Source organism: Electrophorus electricus, chromosome 20 (genome assembly GCF_013358815.1).
Source record: "Electrophorus electricus isolate fEleEle1 chromosome 20, fEleEle1.pri, whole genome shotgun sequence".
In the NCBI taxonomy this organism is placed as follows: Eukaryota; Metazoa; Chordata; class Actinopteri; order Gymnotiformes; family Gymnotidae; genus Electrophorus; species Electrophorus electricus.
Window position 1 is genome coordinate 8,403,294 of NC_049554.1, and position 17,154 is coordinate 8,420,447.

General features: G+C 37.0%; 1 protein-coding gene across 8 annotated transcripts in view; it reads left to right on the forward strand.

Annotated features, from left to right (window-relative positions):
- The window catches only part of elmo2 (engulfment and cell motility 2), a 59,698-nt gene extending 43,995 nt beyond the window's left edge, over nucleotides 1-15,703 (forward strand). For all 8 annotated transcript variants that reach the window (XM_027002006.2, XM_027002011.2, XM_027002010.2 and 5 more), the window contains 9 exons: nucleotides 245-349; nucleotides 1,157-1,265; nucleotides 1,347-1,483; nucleotides 3,082-3,245; nucleotides 7,861-7,973; nucleotides 12,014-12,121; nucleotides 12,255-12,337; nucleotides 12,792-12,869; nucleotides 13,561-15,703. In XM_027002006.2, the coding sequence (XP_026857807.1) occupies nucleotides 245-349; nucleotides 1,157-1,265; nucleotides 1,347-1,483; nucleotides 3,082-3,245; nucleotides 7,861-7,973; nucleotides 12,014-12,121; nucleotides 12,255-12,337; nucleotides 12,792-12,869; nucleotides 13,561-13,761 (1,098 nt within the window). In that variant the 3' untranslated portion in view covers nucleotides 13,762-15,703. The remainder of the gene's footprint in view (nucleotides 1-244; nucleotides 350-1,156; nucleotides 1,266-1,346; nucleotides 1,484-3,081; nucleotides 3,246-7,860; nucleotides 7,974-12,013; nucleotides 12,122-12,254; nucleotides 12,338-12,791; nucleotides 12,870-13,560) is intronic.
- The last annotated feature ends 1,451 nt before the right edge of the window (nucleotides 15,704-17,154 follow it).

Consider the following 17,154-nt stretch of genomic DNA (forward strand, 5'->3'; position numbering starts at 1 on the left):
GAAACTACGGAATGGAATCACAACGAGGATGTAAAGGAAAACAGACACAACAGGGAAAACATGAAAACTTGAACGCCAGAAGGGTGGCCAATCATGACAGTATTATTGTTGTAGCCTGCACACTATTCATTAACTGTATGAGGATGGACCTCATTCTTGTTTAGTGCTAGAGAAATATTTTGTGGTTTCTGACCTAGAAATTTTTATTTATCTGTTTTTTTGTTTTGGTTTTTTTTTGTTCCAGAACCATGTTAATCCTGCACTCGACTTCACTCAGACTCCTCCAGGAATGCTGGCTCTAGATAACATGCTGTACCTGGCGAAACTGCACCAAGACACCTACATCCGCGTAAGCATATTATGTAATAAGGAACTTTTATTTTAGTGTATTTCATAAATATTTTCTTACTATTTAAATGCCTTACTATTAAATGCCTTAAATGTAAATGTATTTGATTTGATTTCATCTTTCATGTTTCTACATTTTAATTTATAATCCGCTAATATATCAGGAATCACTTACTCCTTAAACATTAAGTACTCTCAGTTGGGGATAACATGACTAACTGTATCAAGTAACAGCTAAATATATCAGCTAATGCTATCTCTTTCCAAGATAAAGGAATTAGAAGATCATAATGGTCACTTGGATCATAACAGCTCAAAATATTAGCCACAGATTAGGTATTGATTATGTATTATGGCTTTAATGTCGCCTTGGAGGTTATCTCACATGTATGTTGACTAGCAGAGTAATTGGCTGTAAAAATGAACACCTCACTCTGCTTTACATGATGGAAGTCAGTGTTGTGGGTTGTATAAGACAATTTCCATAGAACATGACAGTTAGACTGATAGGAAATAATGCAAAAATACAGGTAATCAAACAGCATTTCTGAAACATTTTTTTAATTGCAAATGGATTTACATTATGCCAATCAACTGAAATCAAGGCTAGTCTCTCCTACCCTATGTTTGAGACAAGTAGAGAGCATGTAAAGCACTTTCAAATTAGCATTGTTTTAAACTTTTCTAATCATAACTCTATTTCAATTAACTGGTGTGTGTGTGTGTGTGTGTGTGTGTGTGTGTGTGTGTGTGTGTGTGTGTGTGTGTGTGTGTGTGTGTGTGTGCGCGCACATGTGTGTTCTCCCAGATTGTACTGGAAAACAGCAGTCGTGAAGACAAACATGAGTGTCCATTCGGTCGCTGTGCCATTGAGCTGACCCGCATGTTGTGTGAGATTCTACAGGTTGGAGAACTTCGTAAGTGCCACCCATATGCTATTTATTTCAACTGCACTTTGGTAATCTTGATATGAACTAAGACCTTTTATATCTCTGCAGCAAATGAGGGTTGTAACGACTACCATCCCATGTTCTTTACACATGACCGGGCCTGGGAAGAGTTCTTTTGTGTTTGCATACAATTACTAAATAAGACCTGGAAAGAAATGAGAGCTACCACAGAGGACTTCAACAAGGTGTGTGTTTGTATTTTGGGGTGTGTGTCTTTTGACAATAAAATGATACTGGCTGACAAATAGGCACAAAAAGCATGTGGAAAAAAACAATAGGCATTAAGGAAAAAAAAGAAAAGAACCATGTGCCTAAAATATTTGGTAACAATATAAAAACATGATCTTTGCAAATTTGGACCACACCTTTAATTAACTGATAATGGCTTATGAAGTGAATAAAAAAATGCAGAAAGTGAAGTTCAGAACTTCTTCTATGCCATCAAAGGCCAGTCCCCATTTTCTGAAACTTCAAGTGGAGGCTAGAAGTAATGGAGAAAACAGAGGAGTAGGGTGTTAAAACATTCAGTCGCAGTGAGTAATCTAAGAGGGAGGAATTTCAAGCATGGGTTCTCTCTCAAACTTCAGTTGTTATATAACTCTGTTCTGTGAGTACAGACCATCTTTAATTAATTGTGCCTTGATGCACAGTTTTACTTTTAATTTAGAAGGAAGATGTCAGAACTTAATTCAATATAATATTCAATAGAATCTAATGTTAACAGTAGCTCCTGCTGAGCTTTTTTCAGATCAAACGTGTTTGATTATGGTGTTGATAAAGGAGGACCCAAAGTGAAGTTTCATCCAGGAAACAAAAGGGACTAACACTGTAAGGTGGGCAATAAGGCAGTGTCCCTGAAGTAAAATATGAATGATGGTCAGTGTGTTCCAGGAAAGAGGGAAGTGGGAGTTTGATGCATCATAATGAGTCAGCAAGATCAGCAGATGCTGATGTGGTTAAGCTAAAAAACCTGAAACATTTCAGGCAGCTCCAGTGTGGTTAGCATTAGCATGTTGACATATGGTAATGAATCACACAAAAACCATGTATGGTTGGTAAATGGCTGACTTAAGAGACATATCGTCTGGGTGGTCAAAAAGTGGTGTTTTAAGAACCATCTTAACCAACCAGATACCAGTACAAAGTAAATTTTTCAGTAATCAAAATTCATTGTGGATTTCAAGGTAGTTGGCACCAAAACTAGCTAAATGTTTATCAGTTTGGCGTTATTATTACCATTCTCTTCTGGATATTCTGGCACTTGACAGTGATGCTATTGGTTGCTATAGACTATATAAAGGAAGATTCTAAGAAGCCTAATTCTAACAAAGCTATAAGGCAACAGTCAATCAAAACATATTCCCTAAAAATTTGAGTGTCGCAAAACTAAAATTCCAGTTAAGCTGGATTTGACAGTACAAATGTTAAAAATCATCTTTTTCTAAATGTGAAGCAAATTCAAACTGTAGTTTGTTTGGGTTTGTTTGTTTCTTTTTATTAAATATTTGGCAGTGTAGTGTCATTCAAATAATTTTGCATTTGAACACCATTATCTAAAGTCAGCTAAAAGAACACATCTGAAGTTTCAAAAGGAGATGAGGGTTCGGCAAGAGCATGGTTGGCTACACAGTGTAACTCAGTTTATGAGTGTATCAAAGTTAACTTAATATTAACCAAAAAACATGTGTGGCTAAGTGTGGCTGGGTGACGCTGGATGTGTGCATGCATACATGTAGATGGGCCAATGTGAGTGCTCTAATGCAGACTACATATCTATGTTCAGGTCATGCAGGTGGTGCGGGAGCAGATCACCAGAGCTCTAGCTATGAAACCTTCATCTCTTGAGCAGCTAAAGAGCAAACTGCGCAGCCTCAATTACTCTGAGATCCTACGGTTGCGCCAGTCAGAGCGGATGAGCCAGGATGATTTCCAGTCAGCACCAATAATGTGAGTATCGAACTCAATTTACAAGAAAGCTGTTATTAAGGCAACTACTGACTGGGACTGTAAATCTACACTCTTTAGATAATTCCACCCATATTGATACCCAGTGATGAGCCAGTATGTTTCTGTTCTTCATACAAACAGAAGGAAATAAAAATAAATGTTTCTTCAATTTACATATTTGTTGGTACTATGTCTATGAGTACTGGGGATTCAAATCATACTTTAGCCCTCTCCTTTTGCAAAATCAGGTTACCACTCACAGAGAGTATCTTTCAGTACTGGTGCCAAGAACTGGTTATGTTCTTTTGCACTGTGAAACAGCACCATATCCCCAGGGATTATACTGGAATTGGAAACCTTATTTATTTAATGGCTGCCAATGCACCTCAGCACTTCACAGCCAAATATGAAGTGTCTGGGATGATAATCATAACCTCCAAACAAAAATAAGAACCTCTAAGATCATGGTACACTCCTGGAAAAGAATGTTCCTTTCAGGAGAGATGAGCAACCCTGCTCTTCGTTGGGCAGTTTAAGTATCTTGGGATTTTGACAGAGTTGTGGTTTCTGAATTGGTATGTGGTGGTGAAGCAAGAACTTTGCCCTAGGATGGAGGCCTCCGTGTTCCAGAGAATCTACATACCCATCCTCACCTATGGTCATGAGATATGGGTCATGACTGAAAGAATAATAAGACTCCAAATACAAGTGGCAGCAATTAGGATTTTCACAGGGTTGCTGGACTCTCACTGCGTGATAGGTTGTGGAGCCTAGCAATCCAGGAAGGCCTTGGTGTAGAGCCGCTGCTTCTCAAGATTGAGAGGAGCCAGTTGAAATGGTTTGGGTATTATAAAGATGTCTTTAGAATGGCTTTGCATCAATATTGCATAAAGCATTTAGACTAATTTCTGAGAAAGGGGCTATTTAGATGGGATTCATTTTCCAAACATATGTGCATAAAGTAATTTTACCACAGAACTCTAATGTTTATGACCAATTGAATTGGTATAAGAAATCTTGGTATAAATTACAGCGACGGGAGTGGCTACTTTGTGTATTTCCACTTCACAAAAATTAGGTTTTGGTTAATAGGGCAAGATACTAAAAACTACCTATACTACTTAAAGCTAATAAAATCTTTGCTCCTCTGAGAAAGCCTTTGGCCTGTCCTCTGTATTTTAATGTTTTGTATTGAACTTTTGGAGTAGTTCATTGATTTGAGTGAGCAGCTTGCTTTGATCTATGTATTTATAATGCAAGTCAGTTCTTCCTCAAGCACGTCCATGTGAAACCTCCTTTTTCACTGGAATATTTACTGACATGGTAAATTGAACAGAAATAAAATAACCTTATTATTACTGAGCATTTTATAACGAGAAAAAAAGTTCCAGAATCTTTACTGACAAAGGAACATGCATTGTGTAAAAATGACTGACATGGCACATTCAGATGGGACTTGAATCACTGATGAATGCTGTGAAATCTCCTTTTTCACTTGAATATTTACTGACATGGTAATTTGAACAGTTATAAAATAACCTTAATATTACTGAGCATGTTATAATAAGAAAAAGGTGCCAGAATCTTTACTGACACAAGAACCTGTACTGTGTAAAAATGACTGACATGACACATTCAGATGGGACTTGTATCACTGTTGAATGCTGTTAAGAATGTCATTTGATTAAATTTCATTAATTACACTTACACTTCTGGTTTGCTTCCAGAGTATATGATTTGTGCTCACGCTCTGTTTCCATCTTCTACATTTTAGTTACTTTTGGCTTTATATTGTGTTTTTGTTTGTTTGTTTGTTTGCTTCTTATAAGTTTTCAATAGACGTTTTCACTATATTCTGAGAAATGGTACATTCCTGAATCTAGCTATGCCACCTACCATATCACCATCTTCCACCAGCTTCCTAGACTGTCACCAACTTTCACAGAAAGTTACCAAACTACATGAGAGGATTTCCACACTACATTCTATAAAAGATGATGTAGTGTCTGAACTCTCCACTGGTTATGCCTGCTCAACTGACCAATGCAACTGAAACTGGGGTAACCACAGTTCCTTGGAATGTGGATATCACTGTGTCAAATTAGCTAGAATTAGCTAGGAACTGTATCAAAGCTAAATCTATCCTTTACTCCCAGGGCTGATAATAGCAATATGTGGATTGTTTATTAGGGTATGAAGAACAAAAACAGAAAAGAAGTCTTCCACACTCCTGATGGAAAGCAATGCCCCGCTTGTCCCCCTCTGCAATAAGAAATGAAGTTTGAGAAAAGATTTGAGGTTTTGTCTTCTGGATTTGACTCTGCAGCATTGTCTAGCTCACCAGGGGACAGTCATGTAGCCTCCTCTGATTTGGTGCATCAACACTTGACTGGCCTCACCCAAAAACAGTGGACACTATTGAGCTATCAGTCTGATTTAACAAGACAGTCCCACTGTAGAGATAATCGTCATGCATGCCAATTCTAGGGACATCCCCAAACAACAGTCAGAAATACTGAAGGAAAACTCTAACTACCTGATAGATATACTCGACTTCTCTCCTACCAAACTCTTCATCTAGGCACCTAAACCTACATTGGGACGAGGGACTGGCCACTTTAGCCAGCTGTTGCCATTAAACAACTGACTCACCTCAAAATGTGCATTTCACATGTTGAACTTTGTAGATAACTTTTTCATCTTCTGGGAATGTGGTGAGCTATTTTAAAGAGGATGGCTTCACAACATTGCTTATCTGCTTATGACACACACAAACAACGGCACTGTCCACCACAAGAGTCCCCAGTCACCAGATTGGCAAACATTCTGAGAAACAAAACTGATGAAGTGAATTTCTTATCAAATTCTGCTCGCAGAGTAGCATAGAACAACATGCATACCCTCCTCCCTCCTCCACTGAGAAATAACACACAGCCTGGAACCTGGAATCCATGCTATTTGGCAGAATAATATCCCTGGTGTATGTAATAGCCATTGGCATGGCTACAAGAGACAGAATAACAAGCTTAACCTATTACCCGTAAATTAAGCAGAGACTCTAAAGCTTGGGGGGAAAAAACAGCACCAATTCACTAAAAGCTGCTGTACTCAATGTAAGGTCATTAATAAGCAAGTCTTTTATAATTGATCAGTTCAATGATAAATATGAACTAGATTTTGTTCTCGGAAATCTGTCTTTGTGAAAGTTGCAGCTCCCCCCATTTATAGCTTTTTGCGGGCTTCTAGAGTTAGTGTGCTAGAGCTATCTATTCACCTCACATTAGGCTAGATGTAAAATTATTTTAAATATATTCATATTTGAATATCTTGAAACTAAAGGGTTCATCCCAAGGAATCACATACAACGAATATCTGGTGATGGTTTATTCTACAGTCAATATCGTGGAGATGCCAGCACACGTCTCCAAAGTACTTCACGCACGCATCTTTTTTTGTCCACACATTAGTTGCTGCCACCCTGTTATTCTTGTTTTTAACACTCATGGGTGTTGACCTCTAGATATGCTCAGCTACCTAGAAGGCAGGGCCTATCTGTTCTAGTTTCAACAGCAAAAAACCAACACATGCCTCTGTATCAACTCATCTCTACTGTAACAATCTTTCTGGCCTACCTATATCTCTGGCTTCCAGAATGTAAAATGTTCCATATTGAGATGTTAGCATGCACAATAATAACTGAGCACATTTCTGCACTGGCTACCTGTGTCTTTCAGAATTTATTTTACAGTACTCTTAATGACCTTCAAATATATCTATGCTCACGCCCCTCTGTACCTCATTGATTTGATTATTAGGTATGCTCCCACAGGAGCTCATATGCACTACCCAATTAAAGAGAGGCAAAGCTTCTTCCTATGGCCCTAAACTGTGGAATTCCCTGCCTAGAGCTCTTGACAATCTAGGCACATTCAAGAGGATAGCCAAAACCTGTCCAGCCTAACATAATCCCTGCATTTTCCTGATTTCTAGAAATTTCAAGGAAAGAATGGAACCATCATCCCTCACTTTCTGTCTGAAAGTCATGATCAGCTTTATTGATCAGGAGGCTTTATTTTACTAGGCAAAACTAAATATGCGTTTAGAAGGTTTTCTTTTACAGTGATACCTTGGTGAAATAAATAGGTTGACAAGGTTGGGCTTCTAGTGTGTCTTATGTCAAAAAGAGTAGAGACAATGGCCCATAAAGTCTCACTTCATCTTAGGAATGCTGCCAGTTACATTCTCTTTGGAGTTTTGGCCACTGAAATTATTGCACAGCTTGCATTTTGTTTGCAATATAGCGTAGCTCTCTGCTTATAGAAATACTTATTCCGTAGATTGTGTCAAGACTCTTTAGATAATTGAGCCTTTGCCATGAAAAACCATATCCTTTTACTGTTCTTCTGCATTCTATAAAATAAATACAATATAAAGCATTATGGCAAGTTTTATTTTGAAATGAAAAGCATATTTATTATGTAATTTAATGTAAAAGTTGTACAAAATCAAAACTAAAATAACTTATTACAAAAAGGCTCAGTAATCACTCCTTTAGTCTCTATATGAGTTCTGCCTTAACATCTATGTGGTATGTGTGTGTTTTCCTGTTGACCAGAGAGCTCCGAGAACGTATCCAGCCAGAGATCCTGGAGCTGATTAAACAGCAGAGACTGAACCGCCTATGTGAAGGAAGCTGCTTTCGTAAACTGGGTAATCGACGGAGACAAGGTGACTCCTTCTACTCACATTGTCAGTCAGACCTAACACTTCAGGTAAACTGATTTCCTATAGCAGCTCCTAATGTCTTACAGCAAATATGAAAACTCTTCATTCTTTCTTTGCAATAAAGTTTTCTCATTCATAAATGTGGATTGCTGGCACATTTAACCACTTGCAAGATATATGGCGCTAGTGCAGTTTTTCTTCATTTGCATATGGCATTCATAATAGACTTTTAATAGAATTTTCCACGTAGAAATGACAGAAATTTCAAGGTAATAATCCAATGTGGACCGGGTCATCTTTTCCCACATGCAAATATCAACAAAATTCTGCACATGCAACCATTTAGCTAATTGACAAATTTATTTAAGAGGAACATTTTTGTTTTTTTGGAGTGAGTGACACCTCTTTAGCCTTTATGTGACCTCCTTATACTTTTCGTGACTCTGTCACACAAACACCAGTCTGTCGCACAAAGCACTTATCAGTCGTTTGTTTTCCACAAAGGTCTCCTGTGAGCAAACTTAGTTTTGCCAAAGAATTTGAAAAAAGAAAATAACAGTAAAAAACTATTTTTAAAAATTCAACATTTCAGAATCATAATATGGTTTATTTCCCAGGTATGTTAGACATGACAAATTCGTCTTGGTGAATGCACACATTAAAGACCAAACAGTAATTGGCACACAAAAAAGAGACTACAAAAATTGTCTATAAACTTTATTTAAATAAAAATGAGATAGCTTAAAATAGATTTAAAATGGAGATGTTCTAGGAGTATAAACAGCATTTATATGGACAGAATGTAATGAATGTTTTTTGCAGAATATACTTTATGCTACCATATGAAGTTTGCCTTTGTGTATTGAGTTGGTTTTGGAGCATTATGACACAAATTAAATTTTGTGCAGAACAATGTGAAGAAATGGAGCCGTGTGCTACTGTGATAGAAGGATGCGAGGTTATAACATAAAGCACCAGGTTTTGACTGCTGTTAGGGGGCACAGCTCTGGAAAAGCTAGAGGATGTCTGTCCTTGTGTATTCTTGTGCTGGCCATGATAGCCTTGAATCAGCTTCCTAAAGGGAGGGGATGGAAGAGGTGGTGTTCATAGTGTGATTGGTTGACTGAGATCTTGCGAACAAGTGCAGAAGTGTGTCATCAGACCCTGTAGCAGATTTAATTTCTTAAGCTGCCATAGAAGGAACATCTCTACTGTACTGATGGAGACTGTGCTGACTTCCCATCCTAGGTTCCTGGATATAGTTTTGCCCAGTTACTCGACTGACTCCACAGAGCCACTGATGTTGAGGGCAAGTGGGGAGGGGATATGCTATCTAAAGTATACAACCATCTTGACAGTCTTTATGGTGTTGAAAATGAGTTGGTTGGAAACGTATCAGAACTCCAGCTTCTTGACTTCCTTTCTGTAGGCAGATTACCAGACCAGCTACAATGGTGTCAACTGCAAACTAGGATTTTCATAGGTGGTTCTTGTCATCTGTATAAAGATCAAAGAGAAAGAATGAGAACAGGCAACCTTGGGGTGCACCAGTTCTGAGGGTCAGTTGGCCTGATATGTGTTTGTGTAGCTGCACCTGCTGTCTCCTCTCTGTCAGGAAATTTCTGATCCACTGATAGATGGGATCTGAGACACAGCTGGGTGTGTGACCCACAGGCACTCTAGAGCAATGGTGATAAAAACCCAGATGAAGTCCCAGAACAGAACAAACATAGCTATTCAGACTGTTGAGATGCTGTAGCATGAAGTGCAGGGCCAGGTTGACTAAGCAGGGCCACAGGTCTGTTTGTACACAAATAACAGACGGTCTGAAAAAAGAACTGTGATGTCTGTGAAGACTAGCACCAGTTGAACACAGCAGTACTTTAGGGTGGATGGTAAGACTAGCTCTGGCCCTGGAGCCTTCCCCACCTGCTGGCCTCTGAAGAGCCACACTGACCATTATTTGGAAGTCTATTAGAAATACTTTTGTGCAGTCTGTAACTCTTACACTAAGTATTTGATAAGTAAGCACTGTAAAATTATTTTATAATAATCTGAATGCTGAAAAACATTTCAATGTATGTGGTTTATTGCTGGAATATTCCTTTAATTGATAGTTATTGACTTCTAACAACTGAAAGTCCAAAGCTGAAATGTCCTGGAGTGCAGAATTCGCATTTCCTGACATCATATTTCAAATTTGTCTATTTAGACAAACTATGACAGTTTGTGTATAAGTCAGTATGTATAAGTCATACTGGTATCTATTAGATTAATGAGTTGCATCCATAAATAGTGAAAAAGTAAAAAAAAAAAAAAAAAGTAACTTCATTTTCAGACTGCTTAGTATTACAAGATGTGATTTGATGTGATTGACAATCCTAGGAATAGTTGAATAACTGCTAATTTTATTCAGTTGATTAATGTGAACAAACTATATATTTTTGAAAAGCACTTCTAATTGCAGTTGTTTGGACCGCAAAGGATCATTTGAGTACAAATTTTGTTGCCAAGTGACTATCTAGGAAATATACTGGATTTTCTAGTATAGCATTCCCTTGAAACTTGACTTTTTCATAGAGAGTTTATATATGACCATACCATTCAAGTTTCATGTGGATTGAGGAAGCCTGTGAAATGTGTACTAAAAGCTGATTGGCCAATGGCATCTGCCATTTTGGAGATATAGAATCCCTGTTGTAGTTCGTACAGGCATATAGATGTTGTGTACCAAGTTTCACATTGATTGGACAATTTGTGTATGTGTGACAGTTTCTTGCCTGTTATAGCACTCCCTATTAAAGCAGGTGTGCCAAGATAGTTGACTTGTCCCATATCCACTTGGGATACATGTCTGTAAAGTCTGGTGTTATTGCATTGAAGCGTTCATGAGTTGGAGCTATTTATGTTCAGTTTTAGCAGTGGAATCTCCATGCCTACACAGTGTAGAAAGCAGATTTTTTTTGATAATTATTAAACTCCAGACTCTTGTGAATGTTTGGATACCAGTTTTGTATGTTTGGTGAAAATACTAGCAAAACTTTGTGCTCAAAAATGTATGTGATTTTGCATATTATTCAGATTATCTCAACATCTAAGTGGGCGGAGCTTATGAGTTCTTGAGGCTTTTTTGTAGCGTGGAAGACTAGTAATGACTGCAAAAAATAATTTTGTCTGTATAACGTACAGTGTATAATGTACAGTGTTATAGACTGGAATGCATTTGTGTGCACTGTAGCGCCACCCATATTCCAGTCTGGCTGGCATCTTGTGCCTGAATAATGGAAGGGACTACTACCTGTTGACCAAGTTTCATGTCTGTAGGATTTACGGTTTGGTCTGCAAAATGCGTTTTAAAGCAGAAAAAGAATAATAAATATAGCCGCAAGCAGCAATTCCAGGTCCAAGCACAGTCTGGCCAGTCTGACATGAAGCAACATTGACATGGAAACCACCCACCATGGACACATGACTTTGTCCACTATTTCATGAAGATGCCGTGAAAAAGCTGGTTTAGGTTAGGTGACAAAGAGAGATTGGAAATTTGATTAAGGAGCTTGCTAAGTTAATAAAAATTTATAGACATAGACAAATACATGTATATATTAGGATATCCCCTCTCTCCATCCAGTCATCAAAAGCTGGTGACTGAGTTTTTGATGATGATGTAAAATTAAAATGTTCAGTGCTGCTCTATTGTTTCTTGCACCACACTGCACACACAGCACCTGGAATCCAATCTGGCTGGCATCTTACGCTTGAGTAGCAGGAGGGACTACTACCTATTGACCACGTTTCATGTCTGTAGGACTTATGATCTGCACAATTTATTTTAAGGGAGAAAAAGAATAATAATAACAAGAAGAAAATCCTAAAAAAAACCAAAAGAGGTCCAAGATAGTGGTTGGACCTTAAAATTCATAATAATTCAAATAGGGTTCCTGCACCTTTGATGCTTGGACACTTAATAATTCAGTAATAATTAAATATTAATAATGATTTGTTTGTATTGATTTAATTTAACTTTTTTTTCTCTTCCACAGAAAAGTTTTGGTTTTGCCGTCTATCTTTGAACCATAAGGTTCTGCACTATGGTGACCTTGACGAATCTCCACAGGGTGAGGTGCCCTTTGAGCTGCTCACAGACAAAAGTGAGTGTATTATAAAAGATATGGTTCAGGTGTCTTTTGTCTTTTATGTACCTTAACATGCTTATTTGTTGCTTATTTTTATAGATGGCTAAACCATTTTTGATTGTTTGGTTCTATTTTCAACCTCTTACAGTTCCCGTGTCCGATATTAAATCGGTGGTGACGGGTAAAGACTGTCCACATATGAAGGAGAAAAGTGCACTTAAACAGAACAAGGTACAGGAGACAAACCATCATAGCTCTCTTTTTACAATAGCACACTGTGTTGTGATTATTACCAATAACTCCACACATCTGTATCATGTATCAGTATTAAGTATCGTATCATAGATGTCAAACTTTTGTGGGGGAAATAAAAAAGCTGCATTATCTATACATACAATAATTATATATTTGAAGATTATTCTTAGAATGGCAGCAGACCTAACCCCTTACATATAAAAAGGTGTACCTGAATAGTTTTATTTAAAATGTTATACTTTTGTTGAAAATGATGTAATGTATGCATGTATTCATTCAAAATATTTAGCTAATTGATGGGTAATCAGAATTCAGTTATGTTCAAAATTTATTTTAAAATGCTAACATCTCTCCAGAAAAACATGATATACAATAGTGACTTATTTGTGTGTTTGTTTTAATTAACTTGCTGCTGGTGTGTGTTGTTTAGGAGGTACTAGAATTGGCATTCTCCATTCTCTATGATCCTGACGAGGCTCTTAACTTTGTGGCACCAAGTAAATATGAGGTTTGTTCACCTGTCAGTACTGTTAAATGGATATATAATTGGGTTTTCTGTGGTCTCTACTGTTCACTTCACAAATGTTCATATTACATTGAATAATTCTGCATAAACTATTCACAATATTGATTCTTATAGCAAAAGCATTTTTTAGAACAAAGTTTCCCTTTATTCATTAAAAAAGCATGTCCACAGAAATTCAGTTTTTAATTAGTATACTGTCTGGGGACAAGGCAATGTATTCCTACAATGTAATATTATGTCTCTATTTTTAAAAATAATTGTATAATCTTTACAGCTGCTTTGTGAATATAATTAGATTATTTCGATTATTCTACTTTATAGCTTGTTTTGGTTTACATTTCATTATTTGCATCTATGAATTTCTTTCTGAAAGTGAGGCCACATAATGAAGCATGAACCACTAGAACAGAGCATTAGCACTGGAACAGAGACTGTCAAGCAATGCATAATACATAGGTCAGCTAAATTCATAGAACACTACTGAAGCACAGTGCTAGAGTCAGTAATGTCATAATTTTATATATGTACAATATGTGTGTACTGTAATTTTATAATATATATTTTATAATATATGACAGTCTACATGCGACAGAATGGTTGTATGTTCTAAATGATGAGTATTATTTATTTTAGTTTATTTTCTGTTAATTCCTGCCATTTTTCTGTTGAACAGTATTGTATCTGGACAGATGGACTGTGTGCACTGTTGGGGAGGGAGATGGGGAGTGACCTTACACGAAGCGACCTTGACACCCTGATTAGTATGGAGATGAAGCTCCGCCTACTTGACCTTGAGAATATCACTATTCCTGAGGCTCCCCCTCCTGTGCCCAAAGAGCCCAGCAGTTATAACTTTACATACAACTATGGATAAACAGTATGCCTGTCTCCATGTATGTCAATTGATGAGATTCTGAGTTACCCTGTGGTCCGATGTGTGTGTGCGTGTGTGTGAGTATGCATGCTTAGTTTTAGACTGTATGTGAGAGCATGAGTGTGCGCTACCTGGAAGACAGAAAAGGGAATTATTCTAAACTTTTAAATATCTCAAAAGCAGACCTGTGTGAAAGAAATGGGGATTGCTGTAAACTTTTTCAAATGTTTCCAAGTCTGAAAAGTATTAGTGACTTCTACCAACTGATGGAAGTATGCAAACATTTCATTTCCCATATTGTTAATTCTCAAAGACTTTTTCTAGACATTACAATAAATCTTGCTATATGGCACCATATGAAAATTATGGGCATTTGCTAGTAATTCATATTTATATATCCACTTCAGGAGGTGCTGACATCAATTTATTTAGAATTTTTGCATTTAAGCATAAAGATGCACAACAATAATAGCCAGGCATTCTTGTATAGCTACAAGCATGCCCACCCATTTGGACACAGTCCAATCATCATAAGGGTACCAAATGTTGGCTAAAGGGTGATATTGAACTAACATCAGTATGGTGACGTATAATCAATTACTGAAACCAATGTGGCATGACTATTTTTGTGTGACTATTTTTGCTTTGCTTTGCAAAATTAAAATGGTAAATTGTTTAATTAACAAATTCATTTTAACGTTTATGTCTATTGAAAAATAGAAAGTTGTGGTCTGTCAGCATATCTAATCTACTGATGTTTGTTACTAAGAATAGAGGTATATTTTTGTAAGTGATGTGATGTCTGACAGATATGACAGGAAACTATAGGATATATGCCTACCAGCCACTTTATTAGTAACACCAACCTTGTACATGAACTAACTGGCCACTTTATACACTTATTTTAAAGATTAATTTGATAAGTTACAGACTATAAGCCATATACTGGTGTACACAACTCATCAACCACCCTCTCCCCCATACGCCACAGGTCAGTTTCTTACCACAGGTCTGAGGCTGGGCAGATATTTGGGTTGTGGACCATTCTCAACACAGCATTAGCACTGACATGGTAGTGGCAAAACTGTGGGTGTTAAGCTGGTACAATATATCAAGCAGAGCAGTCTGGGTTTTTGAATGCATCAGGATCATTGCTGGGTTGTGAGCAGTCTGCCTCCAACCATCCTATGGTCAAATATTTAACACTGAAGAAGGGTTTAGAGGCCTGATATACCGTTTTGGCTCATGGAATTCAGAAGCCAGTCCAGGTTTAGTAGCACTGAACAATTATCCTAACTGATTAGACTACTCACTCAAAGTCAGGGAAACAAGGATTGAGTATCAGAAGATGCCTAACAAAGTTAATGGGTAACAGATGGTAAGAGACAGATGATATTAAAACATTTACATACAAGATAGGTGTTTCTAATGAAGAGGCTGATGACTGTATTGTTGTGGAAACAATTAATATAGAAAATAATATGATAATTAATATATAAATGTAAATATAAAATTAAAAGTAAAAGACCTTACCGAAGTAAATACTAAAAGGTTTTATGTCCAGTTTGAGTTGAGGTATTACCTGTAGGTACAAACTGTTTGTCACATGTATATTACAGACATTACATTAAAGATGTATATTGATTTAGGTTTCATTTATAATGCCTAATTCAATATTAGTAGTTTGGTATTGTTTAATCTGTATTTTCCACATCCATCTTGATCAGTTGCTCATCTTGGGTTTATTTGGGCAAAGTATCTTTTTGTCTAATTCTGTTAACTGCAGAGAATAGTTTTTTATCACTGAAGAAATAGAGCAGAGCTGTAACTGCTATATCATTGTCTCAGATTCTTTTAACAATTATTGTATTTAGGCTTGTAGTCATAGTGATTGACATGTTAGTGGAGATGTAAGAACATTTGAAACTGAAGTGTGTGTGTGTGGGTGTATATATATATATATATATATATATATATATATATATATATATATGCACACACATTTCTTTGTGTATATTTTGTGATGATTTTTTAAGACAGTTATATTGGGTTTGTGTGATTAAATACAAATTTACTGTTTAAAATATTTTAGAATTTCATATTTCTTCATTGAGTTCAATTAATATTCCAACAGTGCGAATGGAGGTATATTTAACTTTTTGCCTTGAAACCAAAGTAACGGAAGTAACATTCACAGTATTTCAGCTTGGCCTTGTTACACGTAATGAGTATGCTTTGAAATAATTTTTCTGAGACAAGTGTGGACACAGACATGATTGACTCTTTTTATTTCTGAACATATTTAATTACTGTTCATGGCAATATGGCTTTTTCTAAATGGAATGCATTTTTTCATGTCATTTTAAATCCATGAGTGAAATCGAAGTACATATTACATTTTATTCTTCATACACAGTAAAAGTTCCACAAAGAAAAGGAAAGCACTCTATCACCAGTTCCATTCCTGGACTTTGATGGAATCCACCTTATTTATAATTGTGTATGAATTTTTTTTTCTTACACAATTGTTTGCATTTTCAGAAGGTTGTGAAAACATGCCAAGTAGGAATAATTTTTATGATGCTTCAGACAGATTTCATTCACATTAAAAAAAAAAGGTTCATTTGAAAGGAAAATCAAAATGAAAAATTATTAATGAATAAAATTAGCAGCCAACAGTACATGTCTCTGTCATGATTGGCCACCCTCCTAGTGTCCCTGTCTCGTGTCTATGTTTTGCGTTACTTTCTTGTGGTTCGGTTCCTTAGTTTCGTTTTCCTCGCCTGTCATGTCCTGTACCTCATTCTAGCCTTGTTATGTTCAGTAATTAAGACCTGTTCGCCATGTTTCAGGGCTGGTCATTGTTAATCCATGCCTTTTTTGTGCCACTGTGTTACTTAAAGCCTCCGTGTGTGTGTGTGTGTGTGTGTGTGTATTAGCCTTTATATGTTTGTAATTCCTAGTTGTTCGTGTTTCCTAGCCTTGTGTTTATTCTAACCTTCGTTTATTCCTAGCCTCTTTGTTTTAGCCAGCTTCCCTTCTATCCTCGTGTGTTGTTTCCTTTTGGTTAATCATGAATTCCAGGACTCTTCGTGTTGGCTCTATGACCCTGGAATGTTACAACGATTACGATTCAGGATTTACCCATAATAAAACTCGTTTTTCTCAGCCTATGCGTCCGCCTCCTAACCGCTCGACGTTATAGAATGACCAGCCTACTAAGGACGCAGCAAGAGAGCGAGACTCTGGTATGTGGTTATTCCCCTAGGACTCCGGCTGTTTCTACACGGTCTGAGTCTACCACGTCTCAGCGACACCAAGCCAGAGACAGCAAATATTTTCAGTGAGACCAATTTTTACACTACATGAAGCATCTAAAAAGCCCATGACTGC